General features: G+C 50.9%; 11 protein-coding genes across 11 annotated transcripts; 7 read left to right on the plus strand and 4 right to left on the minus strand.

The window, feature by feature from the left end:
• Positions 1-778: 778 nt before the first annotated feature.
• On the minus strand, positions 779-2,844 carry BO79DRAFT_168301 (galactokinase galE). The gene is made up of 3 exons (XM_025679417.1): positions 2,013-2,844; positions 1,072-1,953; positions 779-1,011 (listed from the first exon to the last, which is right to left on the minus strand). Exons 1-3 carry the CDS (start codon positions 2,666-2,668, stop codon positions 975-977), a joined length of 1,575 nt encoding a protein of 524 aa, XP_025542910.1. The 5' UTR covers positions 2,669-2,844; the 3' UTR covers positions 779-974.
• A 2,010-nt stretch (positions 2,845-4,854) lies between these two features.
• BO79DRAFT_190056 (acetolactate synthase catalytic subunit) lies at positions 4,855-7,723 on the plus strand. The gene is made up of 5 exons (XM_025680705.1): positions 4,855-5,088; positions 5,168-5,266; positions 5,338-5,405; positions 5,479-7,164; positions 7,225-7,723. The coding sequence occupies exons 1-5, from the start codon at positions 4,925-4,927 to the stop codon at positions 7,278-7,280; spliced, it is 2,073 nt and encodes a 690-aa protein (XP_025542911.1). The 5' UTR covers positions 4,855-4,924; the 3' UTR covers positions 7,281-7,723.
• A 330-nt stretch (positions 7,724-8,053) lies between these two features.
• BO79DRAFT_207716 (RING finger domain protein) lies at positions 8,054-9,903 on the plus strand. The gene has a single exon (XM_025682233.1). It carries the CDS (start codon positions 8,369-8,371, stop codon positions 9,809-9,811), a length of 1,443 nt encoding a protein of 480 aa, XP_025542912.1. The 5' UTR covers positions 8,054-8,368; the 3' UTR covers positions 9,812-9,903.
• A 263-nt stretch (positions 9,904-10,166) lies between these two features.
• Positions 10,167-10,960, plus strand: BO79DRAFT_285653 (mitochondrial 54S ribosomal protein mL40). Its single transcript, XM_025688386.1, has 3 exons — positions 10,167-10,476; positions 10,554-10,899; positions 10,944-10,960. The coding sequence occupies exons 1-2, from the start codon at positions 10,275-10,277 to the stop codon at positions 10,886-10,888; spliced, it is 537 nt and encodes a 178-aa protein (XP_025542913.1). The 5' UTR covers positions 10,167-10,274; the 3' UTR covers positions 10,889-10,899; positions 10,944-10,960.
• A 213-nt stretch (positions 10,961-11,173) lies between these two features.
• On the minus strand, positions 11,174-13,053 carry rho2 (putative Rho GTPase Rho 2). Its single transcript, XM_025682234.1, has 5 exons — positions 12,552-13,053; positions 12,266-12,344; positions 12,190-12,195; positions 11,934-12,125; positions 11,174-11,883 (listed from the first exon to the last, which is right to left on the minus strand). The coding sequence occupies exons 1-5, from the start codon at positions 12,584-12,586 to the stop codon at positions 11,596-11,598; spliced, it is 600 nt and encodes a 199-aa protein (XP_025542914.1). The 5' UTR covers positions 12,587-13,053; the 3' UTR covers positions 11,174-11,595.
• A 1,537-nt stretch (positions 13,054-14,590) lies between these two features.
• Positions 14,591-15,908, minus strand: BO79DRAFT_243656 (FAD-dependent oxidoreductase; the record flags this gene model as incomplete). The annotated part of the gene is made up of 2 exons (XM_025685308.1): positions 14,591-15,841; positions 15,891-15,908. The coding sequence occupies 2 exons, from the start codon at positions 15,906-15,908 to the stop codon at positions 14,597-14,599; spliced, it is 1,263 nt and encodes a 420-aa protein (XP_025542915.1). The 3' UTR covers positions 14,591-14,596.
• An 844-nt stretch (positions 15,909-16,752) lies between these two features.
• BO79DRAFT_235952 (kinase-like protein) lies at positions 16,753-17,956 on the plus strand (the record flags this gene model as incomplete). The annotated part of the gene is made up of 6 exons (XM_025684534.1): positions 16,753-16,788; positions 16,818-16,912; positions 16,970-17,049; positions 17,101-17,259; positions 17,315-17,526; positions 17,581-17,956. The coding sequence occupies 6 exons, from the start codon at positions 16,753-16,755 to the stop codon at positions 17,953-17,955; spliced, it is 957 nt and encodes a 318-aa protein (XP_025542916.1).
• Positions 17,957-18,200: 244 nt separating this feature from the next.
• Positions 18,201-19,082, minus strand: BO79DRAFT_190070 (haloacid dehalogenase-like hydrolase). Its single transcript, XM_025680706.1, has 2 exons — positions 18,427-19,082; positions 18,201-18,357 (listed from the first exon to the last, which is right to left on the minus strand). The coding sequence occupies exons 1-2, from the start codon at positions 19,020-19,022 to the stop codon at positions 18,231-18,233; spliced, it is 723 nt and encodes a 240-aa protein (XP_025542917.1). The 5' UTR covers positions 19,023-19,082; the 3' UTR covers positions 18,201-18,230.
• Positions 19,083-19,492: 410 nt separating this feature from the next.
• BO79DRAFT_278813 (amino acid transporter) lies at positions 19,493-21,471 on the plus strand (the record flags this gene model as incomplete). Its single annotated transcript, XM_025687931.1, has 7 exons — positions 19,493-19,668; positions 19,722-19,753; positions 19,810-19,849; positions 19,911-20,049; positions 20,105-20,923; positions 20,977-21,255; positions 21,309-21,471. The coding sequence occupies 7 exons, from the start codon at positions 19,493-19,495 to the stop codon at positions 21,468-21,470; spliced, it is 1,647 nt and encodes a 548-aa protein (XP_025542918.1).
• A 758-nt stretch (positions 21,472-22,229) lies between these two features.
• Positions 22,230-22,545, plus strand: BO79DRAFT_71651 (uncharacterized protein). Its single transcript, XM_025689653.1, has one exon. It carries the CDS (start codon positions 22,332-22,334, stop codon positions 22,491-22,493), a length of 162 nt encoding a protein of 53 aa, XP_025542919.1. The 5' UTR covers positions 22,230-22,331; the 3' UTR covers positions 22,494-22,545.
• A 1,568-nt stretch (positions 22,546-24,113) lies between these two features.
• On the plus strand, positions 24,114-26,302 carry BO79DRAFT_190075 (AMP dependent ligase/synthetase; the record flags this gene model as incomplete). Its single annotated transcript, XM_025680707.1, has 3 exons — positions 24,114-24,434; positions 24,487-24,903; positions 24,953-26,302. The coding sequence occupies 3 exons, from the start codon at positions 24,114-24,116 to the stop codon at positions 25,958-25,960; spliced, it is 1,746 nt and encodes a 581-aa protein (XP_025542920.1). The 3' UTR covers positions 25,961-26,302.
• Positions 26,303-26,916: the final 614 nt, after the last annotated feature.

Here is a 26,916-nt window from a genome sequence, read left to right on the forward strand (position 1 = left end):
GTGGCGGCTACGGGGGAGAATAAGGAGAATGAAGGCGAAGATAAGAGCGAGGAGAAGGGAACGGATGAGAAGGCCACCACAAATAACGAAGATGCAAAGGAGGATCTCCCCGAAGGCGTAAAGGTTCCTGAAGGAGTAGCCAACCTCCTACGGATATCTGTGGCGTTATCATTCATGAAAGAATGCTATCTATCCAAGGAGATGAGCGCGCGGATAGATGAGTTACTAGCTGCGCCGGAGAGTCCGAGGGATTTCAAGCCGATGCGGGATCATTTGGACCTTGTGGCGAAGCTGAGGGCGGAGGCGCTGGCGTCGAGGTCGCTGGGTGATTTCTCTCGGAAGAGGAGCGTGGAGGATCAGGAGGCTGCGGAGTCGAGAGCGGAGAAGAAGCGCAGGATGGAGGAAGAGGAAAAGAAGAAGAAGGCGAATGAGTCGAGGGGAGTTCGGGATTTGAAGAAGGTTAATACGACGGGAATGAAGAAGATGAGTGATTTCTTTGGAAAGGCGGCTGCGAAGAAGAAGGCTTGAGAGTTGGGGGTTTTGGTTATGTTGCGAATACATGGTCTAACATTGCTCCGAGTGATGGCGCACTTTGGAGTCTTGAGAAGACGCTATCAGGACTGTAAAGGTCCGTACTCCAGCAGGATGCGTAGAATCATGGGGCATTCCGTTACCCTCGAGCCCTGGGAGTAGTGATCTGGCTTTCTGGTTGCGACATATCCTGCTATTGGGACAGAAACTTGCAGACACTCATCAGTGCTGCTGTCTCTAAGCAGGAAATATTCCAAAATGATGATCCCGTCACAAAGATAATCCCATTTGTACATAGACTCTCACACGATATACACAAGTGCTTGGAAATTCCAATTGGACACAAAGGGTCGCGATTGAGTTTGCAATCTGCAAGGGAAATAAAAGCCAACGCTGAATGATCCAACTTCATGATGCCAACCATATGACGCACTACACTACCTTTACACCTCAACCTGGGCAATAGCTGCGCCCGTGACCCTGTCAATTACGTTAGTATCGTTACACAAATGAGAGAAGAACCTAGGGTAGAGGACATACATGAACGATCCGTTAGACGGCTTGCTAATGACCATGGCTTCAGCCAATTTCTCCTCGCTGATATCAGGGAAGTGCTTCAGGTAGTATTCCTCCTTCAAGGCCTTAGTAACAGCTTCGACCTTGGACTGGGGCAGCATGTGGACGGTGCAGCCACCCCATCCGGCACCGGTCAGTCGGCTACCCAGGGTTCCCGCCCGACGAGCGATGTCGCAGATCTCATCCACCTCCGGTGCACTGCAATCGTACTGGGTGCGGCAAGAAGCCTGGGACTCGTTCAAGAGCTGACCCAGGTACTGGATGCGTCTTTCATCGAGGGTGCTCGCCTTCGCGAGGCATGCCTTGAAGTCCAAGACTCGGCGGGCCTCGGTGAAGCAGTGCAGGGCGCGTTGACGAAGGAGGAAACGCTCTGCTTGAACGGGGAAGGAAGAAAGGTACTTGTCTTCGAGTTCTGGGACAGTAATACCGAGAAGCTTGGCGATCTCCTCGCGAGTGTATCCTTCCTCTTGCGTCAGAAGCTCCAGAGTGCTCTGGATGACGGAGTCAATTTGGTACTCCAAGGGGTCGCCGAGACGGCCCTCTTTGCGCATCAATTCGTTGTGGAAGTTACGGAGACTGAAGCCGAGGGAGCTGTTGTCCTTGGGGAGGGTCAAGCCGTTCCGGGCAGCCAGAACCACGGCAGCGAGCGTGCACTCAGCGACACGGAGGTTGTAGTGACGGGGAGCGGTCTCGGCCTTGTTGGAGGTGACGAAGCTCTGGGCCATAAGGAATGTGATTTCCTCATCGGCCTTGGGAATGGGAACGTGCTGAACGGAGAAGTTAGGGAAGAATTGGGTGTAGAGGAGGTACCCTCGGCGAGAGAAGATGGAGGCGGCTTGGTCCATGCTGGTAAGCAGTAGAGTTTAGCATCGGATAGTGAAATGGAGTGGTCAGTGGTAACATACCCTCCGGAGTAGACGCCAACTGCACGCTCAGACACTACAGCCAAATCAAGAAGATCCTGCTTCGAGACATCATGGTTGTTGGCCTTCATAACAGCCAAGGCACTGGCGCATACAAAAGCCGCACTGCTAGAGATACCACCACCCGGAGGTACATTACCGTCCAGGAGGACCTCCATACTAGCAGGCACAAAAGAGCCATCTGCATTCTGCTTGCGCAGGAACTTCAGGGCGCCCAGGAGTCCCGCCTTGAAGTAGTTAACCCACTCATGCTTCTTAGGGTCGATTTCAATGTCCGTGTCACGAGGCACGACAAATTCGCGGGTAGGGAACTTCTCCGGGTTGACATTGGCGATCTTTACAACAGAGTCGGAGCCAGTCGCAGGGACGACCTTTACAGCAATGATCACGTCCACGCTTACTGCTGTAGGGAGGACATCATACAGGTTGTAGTCGATGTGCTCACCAATGATGTTCACGCGACCGGGACTGCGGGCCACGAAATCGGGACGATGGCTGTAAACCTTGGTGAACTGGGAGACCAGGTTGTTAAACCGAGACTGATGGTGAGGCGCAACTGAAGTGACGGAGGCATCGTCAGTTGCGTAGACCTCAGCGATGGACTCTGTCTGGGGGACGAGTTCCTGCGGGGTTGCCATGGCGGGGTAGAAATGGGAGGAAAAAGAAAAATAGCAGATCACACGAAGGGAGCGGGATATGGGAGAAGATGAGAAGAAGCAAGAAAAAGAAAAATAAGACTGAGAGAGAAAAAGGAGAAAGCAAGAAAGTAAGACAAATAGATTAATACCGGCTAAAACGTCAGCGTCCCTGAATCGCCAGGATAGGAGGGAAAAATTCGAGGTGGTGGTGCTCCGCAGAGACCCTGATCGGTTCCGGATTGAGCATAACAGGCTGGTCACGGGCGGGATAGTTCTGGAGGTGTGATTGCTTGAAGGCCGGGGAAAGAGTGGAGTTGCCCGGAAATGACACTCGCTCGCTGGAGTCGCTGGACGGCTCTCCGACTCGCTTCTCCAGTCCTTTTCAACCGATTCCCCGTGTGTTTCGGCTGATTCGGCATGGCCCTGGGGTCCCCCCCAGCTCGGTCGGGATACCCTTCTGCTATTGTGTCGACGGCGAGCCGTTGTGTCTTTGTTTCCGCTGAATCTTCAACACACTTCTATCTCATTTTCACTACCTCATTGTTAATGGATTCGACAGGTGCCAGCCAATCGACACCGTGTAAAGCATCCTCTTCCCCATAATCCCGCAAGACACCCAATTTAGCCGAACCCAGGTGGCCTCGGCTTCTGGACGGCCGAGTGGATGCCAACCGTTGCAAATCGCACGGCCGTCTGTATAATATTAGAGAGGTCAACCACCACCAGCCAATTGGTACACCCTAATCAAGAGACAATATAATTAATCTATACTGCTCTTAGTCAGGTATTGGTGTTCAGGCCCAGTTAACTATTGCTAGCTTCCTCGCCCGATCGAGTCAAGACTGACTAGTATTGGATGGAAATTGTGGGGTAACAACATCACATTCCGATCGTTATCAAGAAACTGGAGAATTTATATCTTGAATTCCAAAAGACTTTTCCAGAAAAGAAAGGGTTTCTGTTCGGTATATGAGCTCATCCCGTAACCTTCAAGAGTTACTTCACAAAGGTCGGGTGGTCCCGATCTCGGAAGAGCTCATTCCAGCAGAACCTATGCGCCTACTTCTAGTAACCCGGGGAGGGACAAAAAGCCCGCGGAGAATTTTTCATGCGCAACTCATGTGAGGCGATACAACATTATATCCTCTCTGGTTCTTACCTTATACGGGAGGACTGACTACACCATTCGGACCACAACGGCTCATTATTTAGGTCACGAGCACATAAACATGTACTCCGTCTGGTAGAGTAAACTGGATGGGATACTCAAGTTCCCATTGCGGCAGAAACTCTGCATATTTGACGCAAGGCCGAACAAGTAATCTGCAGGCAGCCTATGTATGCTCAGCCGAGCTCGGTCCAGCTTCATGAATATGAGGGAAGTGCAAAGGCCAAGGTACCATGTTCCTAGACCTTGAGAATTGGGGGCATTGTTCAGGTATCGCTGACCAATGTTCTGAGTGAGTCATCTTTAGAGTCGATAGACAACCCCTCCACGGAGAATTACTGCACCAGTAAATCGTAACTGGGGTAGAATCATACAATACTTGCTTTCTTTTTCATGCCGGTTACCTGCATGTGATGGAGATGCATTAGCGAGCCGTATTCGGACCGGCACCCGCGGTAGGAGTATATGTAGAAAATCCGAAAATTTGTGAATACCACACATTGAAGGGGTTATAGTTCAAATAGAAACTGTAGAAGCCCTAGTTACTAAATGATGTACTCTGCGGGTTGTAGTTAATTTTCTCTGTCTCTTGGTTGCTATGAGGACTACAAGTATGTCAGCAGTGGATCAGGCTAGTTGAGTCTAAGCTCGTATAGCAGTTGGAACCTTGACAAAAGGCCGCACCATGACAATTACCGAAAAATAAAAATACGTGGTTGTGCAACGTCAACTTCTATCATCAACATCCCTCGCCTGTATTATTGCGATCTTGCAAGGCGTTGCTCTGGGGAAGACAGGACGAAACGAGAGGCTTCCATCCCAATCAGGTGACCGCTTTCGCGTCCAAGAGGGCCGATGATCGGAGCAGTGGGGTATCCGTAGCCAATGGGAAAACCCAGATTATTCGACTCCAACGGCGCTAGACCTGGACAGGCTAGAATGCAACCATAACCGTCCCCGAAGTCTGAGTCTTCGCTCCTGCCTTAAGGAACGGATCTCTTACTCACTCTTCCTGGTCCCGTTCTTTTTCCCCGTTGTGAGCACTCCCCTTTCTCTGTTCCCAGGCCTGGCAGTCATCCGCCATCAAGATGATGCCTATGAGACCTTCGAAAAGCGCCATGCGCGCTCTGCATTACCAGAGGTACATTGCCTCTGGCAGAATGAGTTTTACTACTGCTTCCGTCGCTGCGACCGCGCCCCACCGCTTTTCAGCTCAGAAGAGATTCCAGAGCACCGCAAGTGCCCCGGCTGAGTGAGTATTATCTACAACTAGCATCCAGCTGGCTACTGGGATGTCGATTACTGTTGCTAACATGCCTGTGAATTATCAGAAACACGAGACCGATCCCCAGCCCTGCCTTCAACCAGGAACCTCACCGCAATGAGGTCTCGCCACTGCAAAATCGCCAGGTCCCCGAACTGGACGACTCGTATGCAGTCCCCTCAACAATTTAAGATGATTATGGGAGTAGAGCTGACCTGGTCATTGGAGCGTAAACAGTTTTGTCGGACTCAGTGGAGGAGAGATCTTCCATGAGATGATGCTGCGTCTTGGCGTCAAGCATGTCTGTGAGTCACGCGTCTTTTTTTCTTCGGATTTCCGATATCCTTCAAGACCATAAGGTTGACCCACCACTTTTAGTCGGTTACCCTGGAGGTGCCATTCTTCCCGTTTTCGATGCCATCTACAACTCCAAACACTTCGACTTCGTCCTCCCGAGACATGAACAGGGCGCCGGACACATGGCCGAAGGCTACGCCCGTGCCTCTGGAAAGCCCGGTGTCGTCCTCGTCACCTCCGGCCCTGGAGCCACCAACGTTATCACCCCCATGCAGGATGCCCTCTCCGACGGTACTCCCATGGTCGTCTTCTGCGGTCAGGTGCCCACCAGCCTGATCGGTACCGACTCTTTCCAGGAAGCCGATGTTATCGGTATCTCCCGTGCTTGCACCAAGTGGAACGTCATGGTCAAGTCCGTCGCTGAACTCCCCCGTCGCATCCAGGAGGCTTTCGAAATCGCCACCAGCGGCCGCCCCGGACCTGTCCTCGTCGATCTGCCCAAGGATATCACCGCCGGTATTCTCCGTAAACCCATCCCTATGAACAGCACCCTGCCCTCCCTCCCCAGCGCTGCGACCATGGCTGCCCGTGAACTGAGCATGCAGCAGCTCAAGGGTACCATCAACCGTGTGGCCCGCCTTGTGAACATCTCCAAGAAGCCCATCCTGTATGTAGGTCAGGGTCTCCTTGCTCGCCCCGATGGCCCCCAGATCTTGAAGGAGCTGGCCGACAAGGCTTGCATTCCGGTCACCACGACCCTCCAGGGTCTGGGTGGATTTGACGAGACGGACCCCAAGGCCCTGCACATGCTGGGCATGCACGGATCTGCCTATGCCAACATGGCCATGCAGGAGGCTGATCTCATCATCGCTATCGGTGCTCGCTTCGATGACCGTGTGACCGGTAACATCTCCAAGTTCGCCCCTCAGGCCAAGCTTGCTGCCTCGGAGAACCGTGGTGGTATCGTCCACTTCGAAATCATGCCCAAGAACATCAACAAGGTTGTCCAGGCCAACGAGGCTGTTGAGGGTGACTGTGCTGAGAACATCCGTCTCCTCCTGCCCCACGTCGAGGCTGTTGCTGAGCGTAAGGAGTGGTTCGACCAGATCAACGACTGGAAGGCTCGGTTCCCCTTCTCCCTGTATGAGAGGGAGACTGCTGAGGGACCCATCAAGCCCCAGGCTGTCATTGAGAAACTCAGCGATCTCACTGCTCACATGAAGGACCGTACTGTCATCACTACCGGTGTCGGTCAGCACCAGATGTGGGCTGCTCAGCACTTCCGCTGGCGCCACCCCCGTACCATGATCACCTCTGGTGGTCTTGGAACTATGGGATACGGCCTCCCCGCTGCTATCGGTGCCAAGGTTGCTCGCCCTGACGCTCTTGTCGTCGATATCGACGGTGATGCCTCGTTCAACATGACCCTGACCGAGCTCACCACTGCTGCTCAGTTCAACATTGGTGTCAAGGTTCTCCTCCTGAACAACGAGGAACAGGGTATGGTGACGCAATGGCAGAACCTGTTCTACGAGGACCGCTACTCGCACACTCACCAGAAGAACCCCGACTTTGTCCCGATGGCCCAGGCCATGGGTGTTGCCGCGGACCGCTGCACCAAGCCCTCGGAGGTTGAGGAGAAGCTGAAGTGGCTTATCGAGCAGGACGGCCCTGCCCTTTTGGAAGTGTTCACTGATCGCAAGGTGCCTGTGCTCCCCATGGTGCCCGCTGGCTGTGCCCTGCACGAGTTCCTTGTTTATGACGAAGGTATGCACAATGATTGTTCGGATTGAGTGAATGAATGCTAATATAATTCTTGCAATGCAGCCAAGGAGAAGGAGCGTAAGGCTCTGATGAAGAAGCGGAAAGTTCCCGGTTTCTAAGTGAGCCGCGAATGCTAGCGATGAGTTGCCATGCCTGTTATTTGAAAGCTGCAAAAGTGCCCACCCATTCCTGATCTCTTGATATCCATGGCGTTTCTGGCAGGTTCTAAAACGCTAGCGGGTGCCGGTCTGCGCCCCGGAGACAAGCTGCAGCGGTCTACTTCGACCAGAGAACCCTGGACTAGCATGGTGCAGGGCCGTGGAGAGCACTCTATAGTAGCTCCACTCGGTCCTGTACTGGGGTCCTGAGCTGAAAAGACCTCTGGCTGGGCTTGGACTTCCTTTCCCTTTTATTGCTTTTTCCATTTTCACCGTTTGCATTATGGCTTGCGCGCAAAAGTTGCCTCAAATGTTGTTGTGGGAAATCCAGCTGTATATAATTCTTATGTTGCTGTAATCTTTTGTATGACCTTGGAAATACTATCATGAGGCATTGAAAAGGGATGAGTGTTCCTGGATGACGCGATAATTAGTGCTGACTGGAGCAGCGACGTAGAGTATGCTAAGTGACTAGTGAGCAGCTAGTTTATCTACTATTTCCAAGTCATCCAGATTGCTGCATCCGCCATGATGGCGCAAAGTGAGGTGATCAGTCTCGGCATCACGTGAGGGCCGAACAATTGGGGTCCGCGGAATGCGCGCCTTTATGTTTCGCCGCCGAACAGCCGCGGTTCACATCCGAAGGTCACTAGCGGGGGGCTGGGAAGTGGGAAAAGTAGTACGGAGTATCTCACTAATTAAGCCTGGTACTGACTACTGAGAGCCTGGGTCGACTGAGACACCGTCGGACTTGGTTGCTGACTGACTGAGTTATTTGCTTCTGCTCTGCTGCTTCTGCTGGGGCAGAGTGCAGATGTCGGAGCTGCCTAATAGGGCTGTGACTCTCAACTCTCAACTCTCTACTCTCTCTCCCCTCCGTTCTCGCCTCCAGTTCTCTCTCTTTCTCTCTCTCTCTCTCCCACCATCTGGTGACTGACGCAACTTGACTAACCTCCCTCTCCACACATGATGCAGTGCTTGTTTCCGTAACTCCCCGTCCACTCCTCTACTACTGTTGTTGTATCCACCCCTCTTGTGTCTCCCACATCATGGCCTCCCTCCCAGGTTATTCGGCCTCTAGCCGACCACAGTCATCTGATAATAATACTACCTCCACTACCCAACAGAATAGCGTATCCACGAATATAACCAGCAGCGCTTCATTGACAGAATCGTTTGAAGCTAGCGATACCGTCCTGCTCAACGGCACCTCGGATACCGCCACCGCCCATGGCTCCCCGACAAGTCCGACTCTCGCCGATACCTCTGGTGAGGAACCACGCAGATGTTGGATTTGCTATACAGATGAGACAGAGGACTCTCCCCTTAATTCACAATGGCGCTCGCCATGTCCATGCGCCTTGACCGCCCATGAAGCCTGCCTGCTTGACTGGTTGGCGGATCTCGAGAATCCCCGATCGCGGAGGCGCAACGGCCATGACGCAAAGATGCTGTGTCCGCAATGCAAGACCGAAATCATCGTTTCTCGTCCCCGAAGCTATATTGTGGATATAGTAAGACTGGTTGAGCGCCTCGCGGGTCGGATGGTCCTCCCAGGAATGGTTTTCACGTTAGGAGCAACCGTGTGGGCGGGGTGCTGTGCGCATGGAGTATATTCGATGTATTTTGTCTTCGGGACAGACGAGGCTCGCCAGATCTTGGAGGAAACAGCTGATGGGGCATGGAATTCGGGGCTTAACCTGGGGTTGCCCCTCATCCCGCTCGTGTTGATCTTCTCGCGCACCCGGTACGCAGATGGTCTCCTTCCTGCCATCCCCGTGATGTTCTTTGCCACACATCAACCGGGACAGGAGCTGGAGTTGGATCTTTGGCCGCCCAGTGCGGCAGTGACGTTCGCCGCTCTTCCATATCTCAAAAGCTTTTACGGCAGCGTTTACGAGAGAATGTTTGGAAAGTTAGAGCGGAGATGGATTGCGGAAGTACAACCGCGCTCGGATGTCAATGAGTTCGATGATAATGCGCCGCCCGAACATCCCGAGCCAGACCCACCTAACGATGACAATGGCGTCCTGATGGAGATAGATCTGGAGCTACGCATGGGCAATGAGGACGGGCCGCAGGGCTTGTTTGGCTTTAACGGCGGAAATGCGCAGGGTGGACAAGGGCAGAACCAGGGTGGAAACGGCCAGCCATTGGGCTTGGGTCGACGGGATGAGCTGGTAGCCGACACAAGTAGTCTGGCGGATATCATCCTCGGAGCACTTGCGTTTCCCGCCATATCTGCATCGATGGGCGGGCTGTTGAAGTACATTTTGCCTACTTCATGGACGACGCCATCTACGTTGGGCAAAGCCCGACCGGGACTGTTGCAGACCCGCTGGGGCCGGAGTGTCGTCGGAGGATGTGCATTCGTGCTGTTGAAGGATGCGCTGGTGTTATATTGTCGGTGGAAATTGGCGCAGACACACCGACGCCGCAAGGTGTTGAACTACGATCGATCGAAGAAGCGGGTTGGGAAGACTGATCGATAGTGAGAGGAATGATGGAAGCATTTCTGGCGTTTAGGCTGATGGATTGAGATACACTCTTTGCTGGTTTTGAGCTCTTTGCAATTGATGACGAGCGATGCAGATGCCTTGGTAAAAGTGTGAATATATACCTTTTTCCTTCGAATGAATCGTATGAATAATAGTAATTTAAGCATTTATACAAAGTAATCCAGCGAATCGATAGTAGTATGGAGTATACACAGAATACAAAATAAGGCAGAAACGGCGCTTACTTAGCGCGCGGCAGATAACCAACCGACCAGGCAAGCCAACCAGGCTAACCCAGTAAGTCAAACCCAACTAAATCCACCTAAACTTCCGCTCCGGCGCGCAGTGTCTGTCTTCCGAACATTCTCAGAAACCACCACCACCACCCCCGACCCAACACCCAACCCAGAAATCACCGGAGAGAAGAACTAAGAAAAAGAAAGGAAGAAAAATCAAAATGCGCACCCTTTCCCCCGTCCTCGCCTCCCTGGCATCCGTCTTCCGCATCCCCATGACCCGCCCAACCCTCACCAGCACCAGCAACACCATCACCAACACCCTCCGCCAATCCCAATTGCAATCCCAAACCAACCAATTCAGCACAACCACCACGCTCCAAAAGCGAAAGGAGTCCGGTTTCCGCGGCGACCGCAGAATCAGTCCGTACCCCCCTTCCAACCCCAATCCCTCCCCCCAATTCCAACCGCACCTACTAACCACTACCCCAAAATAATAGCATTGATCCGCTACTTCCTCCACCACCCGCTCACTCCCCGCCCATTGCGCTTCTCACGCACCCGCTTCCTCCGACACTGGACGATCCACCGGGCATGGAACCTCTACCAGGGCCAGCAGCGACGGAAGCACGAGCTGGAGCTGCAGAGACAGTGGCAGGCGATGCAGGCCGCCTGTGAGGAACTGCGTACTGGTGCGGGCGATGGCGGGAAATTGTTCCGTAAGAGTATGATTAAGACGGGTGTCTTTCGGGATTTGGTCCCCATTGAGTATGCCCGGTTGCAGACGGATGGGCCTGCGAGGGAGGGGTGGAATCATGAGTGGAAGAGGGATTAAATATCTCCTTCGTGAAGAACCTCCTCCTCCGCCTCTCCGGAGGAGGAGGTTCTTCACGAAGGAGGAGAGGAGGAGATAAGGGGAGGGGAGGTTCTTTGGGGAAGAAGGGGGAATGGGAGTGGGGTAGAAAATAGAGGTGTGGGTTCGATGAGGTGGATATGAATGGATGGGTTTGTTATATTAGTTTATGTATTTTTCTGTCTGTCTGTTTGTATAATATGTTACTATATTATGGGTTGTTTCTCGGTCAGTCTACTGTGTCTACTGTGTAAAGTGTAGTATAGACTGGTGGATACAATTTCAATACAGGTATAACCGCTAGTGACAGTAAGACACAGAAGAAGGCAAACAACACTGACAACAGGCAAAGAAGACACTGAAGAAGGCAAACACCAAATGAACGAATGTCACCAAGCGTGTCCCCCCGGAGACCAAGGGTATGTCAACATGCGAAACTTGATATTCGAACACAAAAGAAGAGGCCCTCCCAAACGCCGCAAATGCAAGATATATCGATCAACATCCGTCACCTTCACTCTCCCTTTTCTTCGAAATCCAATTCAAACTGGCACACGCGTGTCGCGCGGCAACTGCAAGTGCAACATGCTCGAAGCGCATAGCAAATGAACCCATCATGGCTGGCATGCAAATCGCTGAAATACCATCAGAGTCGGCGACGTATCTATCGCAAAGTCGTCATTTCCCCATTATAGCACAATGCAGCATGAGCTTTTTCGCTTGTCGAACGTCAGGAGCGCGGCACGCGTGGCCGCCTCGAATACATCGTCGACGCCCTCGCCGGTTAATGAGGAACACTCGAGATACTTGCGTGCTCCGATCTGCGTTGAGATGTCGCTTCCTTCTTTCGACGTCACGAACTTTAGCGACTTCTTTCTCATCTCCTCGACGGCCAGTGGATCTTCCCGCAGATCTTTCTTCAACCCGACAAGGATGATAGGGACACCCGGACATCGTTCGTTCGCTTCTTCAATCCACTACAAGAACCAGTCAGCGCAGTCCAACAGTAACAGAATGGTCAGACAACCTTATGTTTGACGTTCTCCAGCGAATCGGGCGTGTCCACGGAGAACCCAATAAGGATCACATGCGCCTTGGAATAAGCGAGCGGACGCAATCGTTCGTAATCTTCCTGACCAGCAGTATCCCATAGTGCCAATTGAACCGAACGGCCATCCACTCTGCAATCCGTCACGTAATTCTCAAACACCGTCGGAACCTGGTTGACACGCGACAGTCAGAGGCATGCTAAGTAGTCAGCGAAGGAGGTGATAGGTACGAACATAGTGCTACAGATCAGAAACCGGTTAGCCAATGAAACTCCATCGATCAGCGCATTGGAGAAGAGGGTTGACTTACGGTTGGAAAATAGCCCAGGGTGAAGACGCTGAGCAGACTGGTCTTTCCGCAGGCACCATCCCCGATGATCACCAACTTCCTACATGCAGGTCAGCTCAATGCCCCATTCGTTCATGGCATGGATGATGCATTGGGGCTGGCTGCACCCCCGCACCCCCTCTATACGAGCAATCCGGTCGAGTGACAGCGGGTGGGCTGATAACGGGAACCAGAAATCGGCAGTAGATAACATGATGGCCTCAGGTGCACACCGGAACCCAGGAACGACAACAGGGCGGGAACATACCTTCGCATCACATTATCAGTCTGTTGTTGAGCCATTTTTTCACGAACCGGCTGGGGATCACGGATCCCTGAATTGATGAAGCGAGAATGCACGAATGGGTCGAGGCAATGCGAGGGCGCTGACGAGCCCTGGCGGAACCCGGAACGGAATAAGAATCAGGCAGCAGCAGGCAAGGCTGGCCAGAACTGCGGTCGGGACAATGGTCAAGGATAAGGTAAGAGGAATTCGGTGGGAAGTTTTTTTGTGGAAATGCGATTTGTGGGAAGGAGGGGAGAAAATTGGAAAATAGTTGATGAAGCCCCTCCCCCTAAAAATTAAAGAATACAAGAATGAGGAGGAAGCCAGGGAAAATGGGGAGGGGGTGGATAGCTTTTGCCGGGGGAATGAATGGATGGATGATAATCTGGGAGAAGTGGATTTGGGGGGGCCCAGCAAAAGACTTGTCTCGTTCCTTCGGGAAGGCGGTCGAGCGTTGAGGCTGACGCTGATCCGGAAGGGAAAGAAACGAAGAAAGAAAGATTTGGGGGGGGGAAAAAAATAAACGGATAAAATACGCACCTTCAAATACGAATAAATACTCAACCGTGGTTAAGTCGACGGGAAGGAAGTAACTTGAGTAGTAACTTAGCTTCACTATAACAGCACTTGATATAGAGGAGATGACGAGGCAGGGAGGAAGGAAGCTGGTAATGATTATGATGATGATTATGATGATGATTATGATAATGATGATAATATGAAGGAGTATTAGAAATTAGAATAGATGCATCCTTGTACCCTCACAATCCAGGCATCTCACTCCATATATATACATGAATCAGTACGGCCTCCCACCATGCTGACCGAATGGGCACAAATAGCATCAAAATGGACGCCCAGCATCACAGCTAAACCAACCAATCCCACTGGCAGCTAAACGACTTCCCCCATAGTAATCAAAGAGAAGGAGGGATCGACCCAGTGATGGCCCAGCTGAAGAATCGTCACCGCACGGCCGCTTGTTACTAAGGTTAGAGATTTGTCTCAGACGTTGCAGGCTAGACGGTGGTTATTTCGCGATAGTCGCTGTTACTATTATGAGGGTGGAGAGAGAGAGAAAGAGCGCGTTGGTCCAGAAAAGAGAGGGGGATCACGCCGGGACCAAGGGGCCTGGCACTGCTGCTTTACCATTGGACCATTGATCCATTTCATGGCAGTTAGTATATTTATAGCCCCCCGGATGCTCTGGCAGGGAGGGGATGCCGATGAATGGGCAAGTCCGGTTTCCCGTTTTCAATTTTTCTTTTCCTTTTTCTGTTTCTATTTTCCCCAGTCATCCTCGTGGTGGAGGAGATGGTGGGATGTTTCTTTTTTTGTTTATTTTTTTTTTCTCCCTCTCTTGCCCTGACCCAGTCAAACCCGTTGTTGATCAAACTTACACACACAAAAATGCACTCCATTTAGGATCCACTGGATAATCGCTAACTACTGACTAGATACTACTGCTAAACTCTCAACAGTTTTTGACAGTTTCTCACTCACCTTCCTTCTTGAATCAGTTCCTCGTATTCCGTCTACCTTTAGAGCTGGGAATGCATGAGTAGTAGATTCGGAACTAGTTACGGCGCCCTAAATCCTGGCACCAGTAATCACCCCGATCCCCTTTACACACAGTACAGCCACTTCAGGGGGTTGAGCTCCATCATACTATGGCTGAGCACTGAACAGGGCTATCCTCGTCTCCAGTCAATGCATGACATAACATCTCACTACATTCATCCCTGGCCAGCTTGTGTTTACGCTGTTTGTCTACACCCCCTAGGACATGGATAATACGACACACTATACCCCGACACCGTGCGTATATTCTAGGCTTGAAATAGACCACTCATAGAGCTTCCCGGTGAATGAAGTTCCCAACACGATAAATGCTTCCGAGACATCGCTATTAGCGCCGCATTAAGGTACAAAATTGAGTAGAGAGTCCGAACCCCTCCGAAAATATTCACAATAAGAAAGGTAAAAAAGAAGAAGAAAAAAAAAAAAGAGATGCCAGTCCGAATCAATCAGATCTTCACCTCATCAATATCATAAACCAAATGCTTCTGACCAATTCCCCAAGCTTCCAACCCTAATCGGTTATATAGTCCATAAGCAGCCCACGCCATATTCTCCTTCACCCACAACCCCCACGGACTGACATCTTTTCGCTTCTTTCCGTTCTTGGCAGCCAGATTGTATATCTCCGTGATGCGCGGTCTGCGGATCGCCTCGTATTTGGCAAATGCATCTTCCAAGTCCCGCTGATCGTCTTTCAGTAACCGCGATAGCAGAAACACATCCTCCAATGCCATGGACACTCCTTGACCCGCATGAGGCTGCATCGCATGCGCTGCATCCCCGAGCAGCACCGTTCGAGATGTATGGTACTTCCCGCCCAGCGGGAGCCGGAAGATGGGATAAAACCCAACGACGTCCGTTCGATTCACCATCTCCGTCAATGCTTCCGGCCATTTACCCTTGCCTTCGCCGACGATCTTCAGAATGGTGTCCTTGTACTCCGCAACCTCCTTTTGACGTCGCTCCTCCCACCCGTCTCGCGCATTGCCAGATTCCGAGTGAGGGATAGGAGTTTCCCGCGAGAAGAACCAGAAGAGCTTATCGCCGGACGGAGAGCACGGCATCATCGCCAGAATACCCGTGCGGGAGAGAAAAGCGTTGGCATGCGTACTCAGCTCCTCCGGAAGGCCTGTGCAGTCAATGACGGACTGCGTTCCCGCGATACCGGAGTATTCGGGCACAATGGACGGATCGACATGCAGTCGACGGACACTAGAGTGAAGACCATCGCATCCGAGCAGGATATCGGCTGTATCAGTTGAGCCGTCGGAAAAGGTCACGGTGACATCTGTTGGCGACTCGGTGACGGAGACAATGCGCTTGTTGTAGTGGACAGGTATTTGGTCTTTTGCAACGGCGTCAAGGAAAACACTCTGAAGGTCTTTGCGACGAATACGCAAGTATCCGAAGCCAGTTTTCTGGCTTGCCCAGCGAGAGATGTCGACTTTGGCAATGTCACCGTTTGGCAGAGAGTGCATCTCCATGTCGGCGACGGAGAATCCGCGGGCGACAACTTCATCATGCAGCCCTAGTCGATGAACCAGGCGCATTCCATTTGGAAATAGACCTATAGCACCACCCAGGGTGGTTGGCTCCGGGCGTAACTCGTATACGGTAATGGCGATATTGTTGTTACGGTGCAGTTGAAGGGCGGCAGCGAGGCCGGCGGGGCCTGCACCGATGATGATGGCCTGATTAGGCATGTTAGCTAGATCATATAGCTAAAGAGAGTAGACTCACCTTCTGTACAGCAGGCATATTGGTAATTTGCTTGGAAAAGCGCTTGGATGGAATGTGGATTGCTGATGAGGCCGGTCAGCCATCACTCGTCTTATACTTCAATCTCAAAATCAGTACCTGATAGTATCGGGTTTAGTCCCCGCGGAGACCGGATGAGGCCGTGGAGGGAGTTACCCAAATAGGTTTAGACTGGTACCTGATACCAAGATGTGATGATCGTTCCTGTGGCTCACCCATATCCATCATATGTACCTGACCCAAAGCAGTGGCGACGTCTTTCTTGTTTTAATCATCGACATGATCGAGATAGAATAAGTGGGCATGATTCGTGGGTGACAAATGAGTTGTTATTGTGAATGCGCGGCCTACTGAGTCTATCAGCTTATCTGAGAATATAACTTGGAAGTGATCGGCGAAGAGCAGCAACTGACATGTGATGGCGTTCTTGCTGGACCTATCCCATTAGGCCACCTTCCCTGCGATATTATGCGAAGTTATTCATGGGAACGGTATTCGTTTACTGGTGTTTATTTTATGTCTCATACAGGACGGCTAGAAACATTTTAGGTGGGCAAATGATGAAGTAAGAATACACAGACGTTTGTAGGTATATTCTGTCGGGTGGAGACATGACTTGAACATCCCAGGATAGGCTTATCAGCACATGAGTCCTCCGTATTAACGCTTATCAGATCTGTGGTCTCTCCCAGTGATCTAGCTAATGCGGCTTCCAGCCATACTTCTTCTTTTTCTGCATAATTTAATTCTGGCAACCTCTTTCTGTTGAATTATGGATTACTTGTGATAGTTAAACAGTACCAGCCTATTACATAACCTGCTTGGAATCTTGGCGCAGTTCTGAATGCCACGGGTTCCCATGTTAATTCCTACTCCCTTGGTACGGCTCAAGAAAATGTACAATGCCAGCCATGTCTCTATTTTCTGTGGGTCAACGTCTTAAAAGGTAGAGTTGGTATCTACAAAGTAACCCAGCAGGTTTCGGAATTCGTTTATTCTGCAGTGTAAGTGCTGGCCATGCACGGTATAAGCCGTCTAGAACACTTAGCCGTGACCGATAGGAATCAACACAAGAAACCCGTTGTCGTGAAGAGTGTTGAAGGCCATTGGCGCCTCCACAATGAGCGTGACGTTCTCAATCGTTTTTAAGGTCGCTGCCCGAACCTGCGCCCCCTCCTGGATGAGATCCAAGATCCAGTGGAGCCCCCGGCTATCATTCTGAAATATCTTGATGACGACGTGGCACGGGCATCTAGGAAGCAAAGACTTACCAGGCCAGAACTCAAGTATGTGGCGAAGAATGTACTGGAAGCCTTGCAAGTGTTGCATGATGATGGCTATGTTCACACAGGTTCGACAATAGCCTATGTCGCCACACATGGTGTTTGTCCTGACATTGCTTCCAGATATAAAACCGAGCAATATCCTCGTTAACTACGGTAACGGAAAGAGTCGATTTTCAGACGTTCAACTGGCCGACTGTGGGGGTGTTGTCCCTACTGATTCGGAGTACGCCAAAGATGGTGTGCATACCGGAACAAGCCTCTTTCGGGCCCCTGAGGTTCATCTTGAGATTCCATGGGGCACTGCTGCAGATATATGGAGTTTTGGGGTGACGGTTAGTTCACTTCAAACCCCTCGATATGTGATGGCAAAATTAATGCATCAGTAGCTAATCAATCAAATTTGGGGTTTCAATTTCCACATATTTGAGCCGGATGTACCAGAAGGCCACGAGTTGTACGATGTTAAGATCCTGGTGCTGCATCACCAGTGGTTTGGACCGTTCCCTATCTCTTACAAAGAGATTTGTGATCAGCAGACACAAGAAAGTATTGTGCGCATTATGTCTGTAATTCCTCCTGAAAAACTGAAACCGTTTCGGTTCCTGCGTGAAAGGGAGATCTGTGATGCAGACAAGGCATTTGTTCTTAGGATTATGAAGCTTGACCCGAGGGATCGGCCTACCGCGAAAGATCTTTTGCAGGATGAATGGTTTACCGAAAAGTCGGAGAGGACGGTAGGATGGTATTCCAAACAGGAGTAGGAGGAAATGCATCAGAAAGGCAGATAGCAGTAGATCCAGCGAGAAGTCTGTTTCCAATAGTAAGTAAGTCTGTGTGGAAGATAAACATTCTTTGGGGTATTATCAGAAACAAAATGGATCTGCAAGATAGGCTCCATGTGCTATTATCTTAAAGGAAGTACTGCACTGGCTACGTATCATATCTATCAGTAGCTGGCACGCTCCCCAGACTAGTAGTATCTAGTGACCAAGCTAGTGCCGATATGCCTGCCTCTCGGCCGTCAACTTCTCCCTTCTCATTTATTTTCCGCAGCAATTATCTTGTCAGCCATCGCTGGCAGAGTGTCTGCCATGACTTCCATCTCTCCAAATAATTCCACAATCGGCTCCTTTTCCCAGATGGTGCAGTACGCTCCTTTATACCTATATGCCATGTGTGAGCTTAGTCCTGTATCCACCGCGATAACGCATCTTTAGTGCATCTGTACTCACCCCGCACGGCGAGCCGCCGAAACGTCCCACATATGTCCAGCAGCAAACCAGGGTTGTTTGTGCTGGGAGAGCTGCTCGAGGAGCGGTTGGTACACCCGCAAGTCTGGCTTGCCTATTCCCTGCGAGTCACAGGATTTCAGATTCTCTGCGGGCCATTCAAGTCCAGCGTTGGCGAAATATCCCCCCACTCTCGCGGCGTCCCCCGCTGTGAGTGCCCAGACAGTGAACCCAGCGTCACGCAACTTAGTGACGCACTCGGCCGCTCCTGGGCGGAGTCCAAGTTTGGCATACCTACTCATGATAAACTCGAGATCGCTCTTTGTGGCAAAGCTTCGCGGGTCTTGGATGCCTGCCATCTTGAGCATTCGCCAGAAGAGCAATTCCAGACAAGTAGCGAATGTCTTATACTGGCCTGACAAGCTCAGATATGTGTACTCGCGCTCTGCGACCTCGATCCATGTGTACCCTAACAAGGAAGGCTTGATCCCCTCCGCACGGAGACGGTCGCCCAGTTGCGTGTCGATCGCTTCGAAGAGGACATCGTAGGAGACCAGCGTGCCGACAATGTCGAACACCACATTCTTACTGCCGGTCATGGTGCTGGTGCTGGTGCTGGTGCTGATCTATCGTAGGGATCAAATGAGAAGAGTTGAGAGTGACTGAGAGTTTAGCTCTCGTTCAACTTGCCTAAGCCATTGGTCTACCTTCTTATACACCTGACTCCAAACTAGGATACAGGGTTCATACAGAACAGATGATCAGCAACCCCACTTTTGCTTCTAGTAAACTCCAGCTTTTCCTCATACAGAAATGGGGAAAGACTCGGACTACTCCGTACTATTATCTACAACTGGCTGTTAACGCCGCGAGTCGCTATCAAAGCTCCAACCTAGCTTATCTCGGACACAATGTCTCCATTTCGCTGCCGCTTTCCAGATACGACGGCTATAATGGCCAATGACACTTATCATACCTTTTGTGACATTCACCAGAACTAACATATAAAATGCCGCTATAGGCCCTCTCTCCGATGGTCATGTAGTCAGTGGAGTAAGCTATCGTTACAATGCCGAAGATAGTGGACGTCAAAGACACCGTTGTCGACACCGACCTTGAAAAGACAGATGTTGCCAAGGGAGACAGTGAGCTCTTAGGAGCGAACGAGGATGTTGGTTACCACCGGTCGCTCGGTAGTCGTCAGATTATGATGATGACCTTCGGCGCTGGTGTGGGAACTGGCTTGTAGGACGAACCCTATATGCTGCTGGCTCACTTTAATTGACATTAACATCTAGATGGGTCGGTACAGGTACTGCACTGAAGTACGGTGAGGCTCCCCTGAGCGAAGCGGCAAAGTCTCTTGCGACTAATTGCAGCATGTAGCTGGCCCTGGTGGCATCGCCGTTGCATACACCATCACTGCGTAAGTCTATCAAGCTGCGCTCAACTGCGGGTTTGCTGACATGCCAACCTATCATTTTTAGATTCATAGTGTACTTACAGTATACCTCGATCGGTGAAATGACGACCTTTAAGCCGGTCCATGGAGGCTTTATCAGACAATGCATTGAATACGTGGAGCCCGCATTCGGATTCGCGGTCGGTATCAATTTCTGGTTCTCGGTAGGTAGCTCTGCCTATTTAAGACGATGCATTGGCGACTGATCGTTCCTGGCAGTGGGTGATTTGCATTCCTGCCGAAATAACTGCAGCCGTTTCTGTGCTTGAATTCTGGCCAGCAACAGAGGTTGTCCCACTTGCAGCGTATATCACTATCTTCCTGGTAGTCATTGCCGCAGCCAATTGTTTCGGTGTCCGGATCTACGGTCATGTTGAGTATATCATGTCTTTCGTCAAGGTTCTGGCAATATTTGTCATGATTTTCTTCATGTTCATCATGACTTCGGGCGGTATCTCGGCCACACATGGCCCGATCGAGTTTCGCTACTGGCGCAATCCCGGCGCATTCAACAACGGCATCAAAGGTATCTCTAAGGCGTTTGTCCAAGCGCTGTTCAGCTTCGGTGGCGGAGAGCATATCGCAGTCATTGCTGGAGAAGCCAAGGACCCCCGCCGGACCATCAAGAGAACTGTATACCCCGTGTTTTGGCGCATGTTCTCGTTCTTCGTGGTCAATATTTGGCTCGTGGGAATGTGTGTTCCTTACGATGATGAAAACCTCATCAATGGAAGTGGCACATTAGGAAGCCCGTTCGTCATTGCCATTGAGCGTGCAGGCGTGATGTGGCTAGCGCACATCATAAACGGCTTCATATTCTTGACAGTGATTAGCTGTGGCATCACCAGTGCCTATATCGCTAGTCGCAGTCTTGCAGCCTTGTCTGACATGGCCATTTTGCATCCTTTCTTCGGCCGCAAAGACACTGTCGGAAGGCCCTACGTCTCTCTAGCCCTCAGCCTCACTGTAGGAGGAGCTTTATGCTACCTCAATTGTAACGACACCGGAGCTACCGTCTATGGCTGGTTCTCATCTCTGGTTAGTATCTCACTTATTTGTGATCGTTGATATCTTATACTGACATCCCACAGGTATCTGTATCCGCCTTATTCCAATGGTCCGGAATCTTCATCTCCCACATCCGATTCCGACAAGGTCTTGCTGCACAGGGTATTGATAAAAAGACACTGCCTTTCCGAGACCGAATGGCTCCTTACGCCCAGTATCTTGGTCTCGTTGTGGTCCTCTTCATCGCAGGATGCGAATTTTACTTAGCGTGCTTCCCCTTCGGCGAGAAAGGGTCTGCAAAGAGTTGGTTTTCATCCTACATCGCGGCGCCTCTATTCTTCCTAGATTACTTCGGCTACAAGGTGAGTGATGATCATCGGAAAGTCTCACTGAATTACGTTGACCATTCCTTTAGATCTACTATCGCTCCAAGCTGGTACGGCCGTCAGATATGGACTTCTCGGCGGCAGCTGCTTTTGATGAAGAAGATCGGGCAAGGGCGGCTGTTGGTTATGAGGCGGATACCGGAACAATGAGCAAGATTGGGCAGTACATTAAGAATCTTATTTTTGGCTAGGCACGAATTGCAATATCAGCAAGCTCCGGTAGGATTTTGCGTTGAGGCTTGAAAACCTGGTCAATGGCCCAAGCAAACTCTGGACAGTACACATCAACTTTATTGTACTGGACATATTTACTGATTATGCACACTCATAACTCGGTAGTAAATATAGGATTACCAACAACATGATCTATCCCAGTGGGCCTGATGCTATTTATATTCAATGGGGCGGCGGGGGGACTGAGGCGTATTAGGACAAAGAAAACCCTGAAATCACCCATCATGAGTAGTAAACACATCGTGAAGATCAACTTTTACTTAACCGCTTTCATCTCCTCACTGACTGTATTACTATCTTCTGCGATCACACTTTAACGACCCTACTAGAAACCCATGTCGTGGTCTGGCCCTCTCACTAGCGTACGATAGTCGCATCTGGTTGCAGTTCAGCTTGCGGCGCAGCTCTCTTGCATAAACTAGGCAATTCTAGTGTCAAGAGCCGAAGATGAGCGCGACCGGCTCATACAAATGAAAATTATCTGCATTCCCCTCTCCAAAATCGGGATCCTACTCTCAGCTATATCACCTAACAGCCAGTTGGTGAATCCTCTCCGAACTGAAAGCTGAACCATTCGATTCATGCTCCCGACGTTGAACACCGAGCGCCTCTAATAGTGATATGCGTGCTTCATCTCAGTGCCTGCTAATCAGACTAACAAGATCGCCGTGGGTTTCTGATCGTCTTAGAAGCGTCTCGTCTCTTATTGTCTCTCTCAATTTTTATCTGCCTGACTCGCAATATGCGACCACTGACTGAATGGACGGAGTCCGATTCTCAACAACCCGACGCATGCTCTAGACACTCAAGATGTGCCTATGGGCTATCATTCAAATCAACCGCCTTCTGACGATTCTCTCGACTATTGCTTACTCGATAGAATAGTTTACCAGAGGTTTGATGGTGCTCCTCGGTTTGGTATAGCAGGTCTAATGCTTTTCTTCTCAACAGTGTCTCTACCTCTCAGACATCGGCTGTGAGTCCACTTATTGACGACGAGTCTGCGATGCATAACATATAGAATTGGAGGAGATACGCCCGCGATTGCAGATGCTTCGTTGGCACCTGCTCATTGTGGCTGGACCCTTCATATAGTGTTGGTCTACATCTGCTCAAAAAGCTCAGCAATAAGCTCTGGCTGCCACCCATATCAAGAGCAAAGATGGCTTTTGGCAGCCGTTAGCAGTGAAATGCTTAATACTAGGACCATCCTTTAGCCATGACCTTTTGGGTCGGGCGTTTTCTCCGGACGCCGTCGATTAATTCGGGGCGCGCGAGGATGCGCCATTAACCGTTCTGCGAATCAAAGCATCGAGCGAAACGGGCCCGGACTGCGCATTTATCATCCGTACCCAATGATGGTCTCACCGGATGGCCTCTACGGATCTATGGGGGCCATTTATCTCTGGCCTCGCTTCCTTCGGCATCTACTGTAACCGTCACCGCTTATTTCCAAGCGCGGTTCATAAAACCGACGGACACAAAACATCAAAATTGAGACTTCGCCTGACGCTTCAGGAAGGGAGTGGCCGGTCAATGAAGTCATTAGTCTCCCAGGATTTCCTCTATCGGCTCTTGGAAGAATCCTGCAATTGGGGTTCGATCAATGATGTTCCCGCAAATTCTAACCTCCACCCTTCAACCATGGTGAGCCGGCCCGTCAAGACGTCAATCGCAAATTCCATCTTGGCCGGCCGCCGGAACATGCCAACTGCCACCGGAGCGGAATTGATCTGGAAACGACAATCGCAGATGCAATTGTGGAGCAGCCTTCAATTCCACGGGCGCGCACACTTGGGCCAGGCTGATCGGCATTCCCTAGTGCTTCTATCATTCCGCTAACCAAATAGTCGAGACAACTGCGGAGCACCTCATGGCCATCCAGGCGCCACATGGTGCAGTGCAGAAGATGAAAGGGGTGTTTGCGCCTTTGTACGTCCGTGTCATACGATAAGCTGGTCCTAGGTTAAACCTGGCCACCATCAAAGAGCGCACAATTGGGGGGTGCCAAACGAAAAGAGCGTATGAACTACTAGACTCGTTGGTACAAGTGCCAGCGGCCCGCCAGTCGTCGTGGCGCGGGACAGCGGCCATTTCCGAGCAAAGAGCCCACTCTCAGTGTGCTTGCTAGTCAGTTAGTAGTTACAATTGACTGAACTTTCCTCCGGTCCGTTCAGCCGATTACACTTACAGTACGGCAGTCTTCCTCTTAGTTTCCTCCTTCTTCACGGAGGTTCCTGGTGCGGCCCACGGGCTCAATTATGCATGTTGCAGGCACGGGTCGCCCAACTATCATTGATCGAAAGACCAATTTAGCGCAGACCTAGACACGCAGGTCGATGGATTCCCACGAGGGGTGAAAACGTGCTTAGTCGCATCCAGTCTGTGGCATTTGCTTGGGCTAAGGTCCTTTGCACTTGGTTTACTGACTGACTGCCTACCCACCACAAGAGTTTGAATTAGCCCGCCACGGCCAATTTCCCCCGGGCAGTCATATCACAAGCGACAACAACCTCATTTTCAGACACGGCCTTGGGGATCGGCAGGTCTTCTCAGATCCCATCTACTAGAGAACTAGGCGGTCTTTACCATATTTTAAGATGGCTGCTTGTAACGGCACGGAGTCGTGGGTTCGGGGCGGGGAAAAGTTTAGAGGACATCGACTGCTTCCTGACATTCTCGATTACTACGCCCATGACGAGCCCGATCGCGTATTCGCTGCTATCCCCAAGACGAAGAGCGTCATGGATGGTTACAAAGACATAAGCGTGAAAAAGATGGCGACGGCAGTAGACCATATGGCTTGGTGGCTTGAACGCGCTTTTGAGGGAGTGCCCAAAAAGACAACACTGGCCTACATTGGCCCTCCTGACCTCCGCTACCCCATTTTGCTGCTGGCGCTCATGAAGTGCGGGTGGAATGTATGTGTCTATTCTCTCTGGAAATAGTATCCGATACTGACTCATGAGACAGGCAATGTTCGTCTCTCCTCAAAACACCCCCATCCAGAATTTGGGCCTTTTGCAGGAAGCAAACGTCTATGGCCTTCTCTATGCGGACGTCATGTGCTCGGCAGCAGAAAGTCTTCAGCAATTCGACCCCTTCATGCAATCTTTGCCGGTGCCAACACTGGCCGAGCTTTTCAAGTCCAAGTCCCCTCCATTCCACTGGAATGCTTCTTTTGAAGAATTCCAGAACAAGCGCTGTCTGATTCTGCACACTTCCGGCACAACAGGCCAGCCAAAACTGGTCCAATACACCCACGGCACTCTCGCCTGCGCTGATAATGATACATTCATGTCTGTCCCAGAGGGACGTCGTGCGCAGAATGCAGATCAATTCAATTTCTCTCCACCAGGACGCTATTACTCCCCTTTTCCGCCTCACCACGTAAGTAACTCTACGCGGCCTTCGTATTCTTGAGCTCATGGATAAACAGCTCGCTGGCCTCCATGCATTCACCCTTTTGCCTCTCATCTCACGTACGGCTGCTTTCGTCATGGGTCCTCTTACTGTCCCACCAAGCGGGGCCCTGCTGAGCTCCATCATGAAACAACAGCCGCAGATACGAGCCATCTATGTTCCCCCATTTCTGGTAGAGCAGTGGATGCTTGAGCCAGATGCTTATGACCAGGCACGACAGCTTGATTTCATCCTTTGTGGTGGAGCGGCGTTGGCACCTAGTGTTGGGAATAAGCTCAGTGAGGTAACAAATATACGCCAGATGTATGGCTCTATTGAGACATGTCACATCCAGGCGCTCAATCCCCAGCCAGGAGAGTGGCAATATATCGAGTTCAACAATCTGCCGGAAATTGAGATGGAGGCTGTGGGTGATGACGTCTATGAGCTGGTTCTGCACCCAGCCGAGAGCTCACGGCCATATCTATCCCTTGCTCATAATTATCCCAAGGTACACACGTGGCGCACTAAAGATCTATTTAAGCCTCATCCCACCAAAGCTGGTTTGTGGCATTTTCATTCGCGCACCGAAGATATAATCGTGCTGGAAAATGAGCTCAAAGTGTGGCCTATTCCCATGGAGACTATCCTGAGAGGAGATCCTCATGTTACAGGGGCTTTGATTGTGGGGAATGGTCGTCCCGAACCAGTGCTTCTCATTGAAGCCAGGCAAAGCTCCTATCAAGAAATGAGTAGAGACGAGCTACTGGACGCCATTTGGCCATCTGTCGTCGAAGCCAATTCCGTTGCCTCCGAGCACGCAAAAATCCAGCGATCCCGGATTGTTTTGTGTCCACCGCAGCTCGGGTTTTTCCGGACACCTAAAGGGACGGTCATGAGGAAGCCAACCGAGTCCCTGTATGCCGAACTGATCTCTGCGACATTCACGGAAGAGGATGACAGTAGCAGCGGTGATGAGTATGACTTTTCCGGCGACCGAACAGAACTCGGCATGCGCGAGGCAGAGCTCCTGACTGCGACCTGACACACCAATTTCTATTCAACGTTTGCGGGCAGAAATGGCGCTATGATATTTCCACGGTTTCCAGACGTTTCGCATCGATTCTTGGGCCATACAACGCACAGATGATTAACATGGATGACATCTGGCCTGCCAGTCTCCGGAATACTTTGAGGCGAAAGGTCCACCAACAGCTTCTGGACCGAGACAGGGGCACCACTACCAGTATCAGGGGACAGGAAAGATGCTGGCTATGACCCCGTAGGCCGTCAAATGCCGTGCCGTGTCTCGGTTCGGTGACAGTCGTGAGCGCCCTCATATGGTCGGAGATCTATTTTGGGTTAGTCGATTGCCCTGATCATGTTGATGTGGTGTATATGACATGCTCTGGAGCCTCTCGATCTTCCATTTGACCTCCAACCGTATGCAAACTTGTGCTCTTTACGAGTGCTATTGCGGGTATTTTGCGGGAGTAGCCAGCAGGCATTGCGGAGGAACAGTGCGGATCAGCATTGGATTACGAGATAGGTCAGCCAGGAGGATCGCAGGACTCACCATCTTCAACTTTTATAGACACATCATCTTTTTTACTTTAGGTTATATTCTGATCGCTACTCTGTAGCCGAACGACCAATTCGAACAGACTTTTGCAATAGACCCAGATAGTTCTGCCTATTGAGTGTTTCACGTAAAGTGATTCGTATGTCTCATAGCATTTATGAATAGTACTAGTTACGAATGTTTGGGTTCGGCATTCTAAACCTACAGTGAGTGGCTATAGCACCTATCACACTTTTGAATCTCACACGGTTAGTTCCCCTCACATTCAGACTCCCTAGCGATACACTGCATCCCTTACTATCTCAAGAATGAATAAACACTGCCCTTCATAAGGATTTAATGACACATAAGAGGACCCTTGCAATCAGCAATAACAATGCCCACAATTGTGTGATTCCAATCTTATGCCAAGCTAACCA

This window comes from Aspergillus costaricaensis (genome assembly GCF_003184835.1).
Source record: "Aspergillus costaricaensis CBS 115574 unplaced genomic scaffold BO79scaffold_6, whole genome shotgun sequence".
Lineage (NCBI taxonomy): Eukaryota > Fungi > Ascomycota > Eurotiomycetes > Eurotiales > Aspergillaceae > Aspergillus > Aspergillus costaricensis.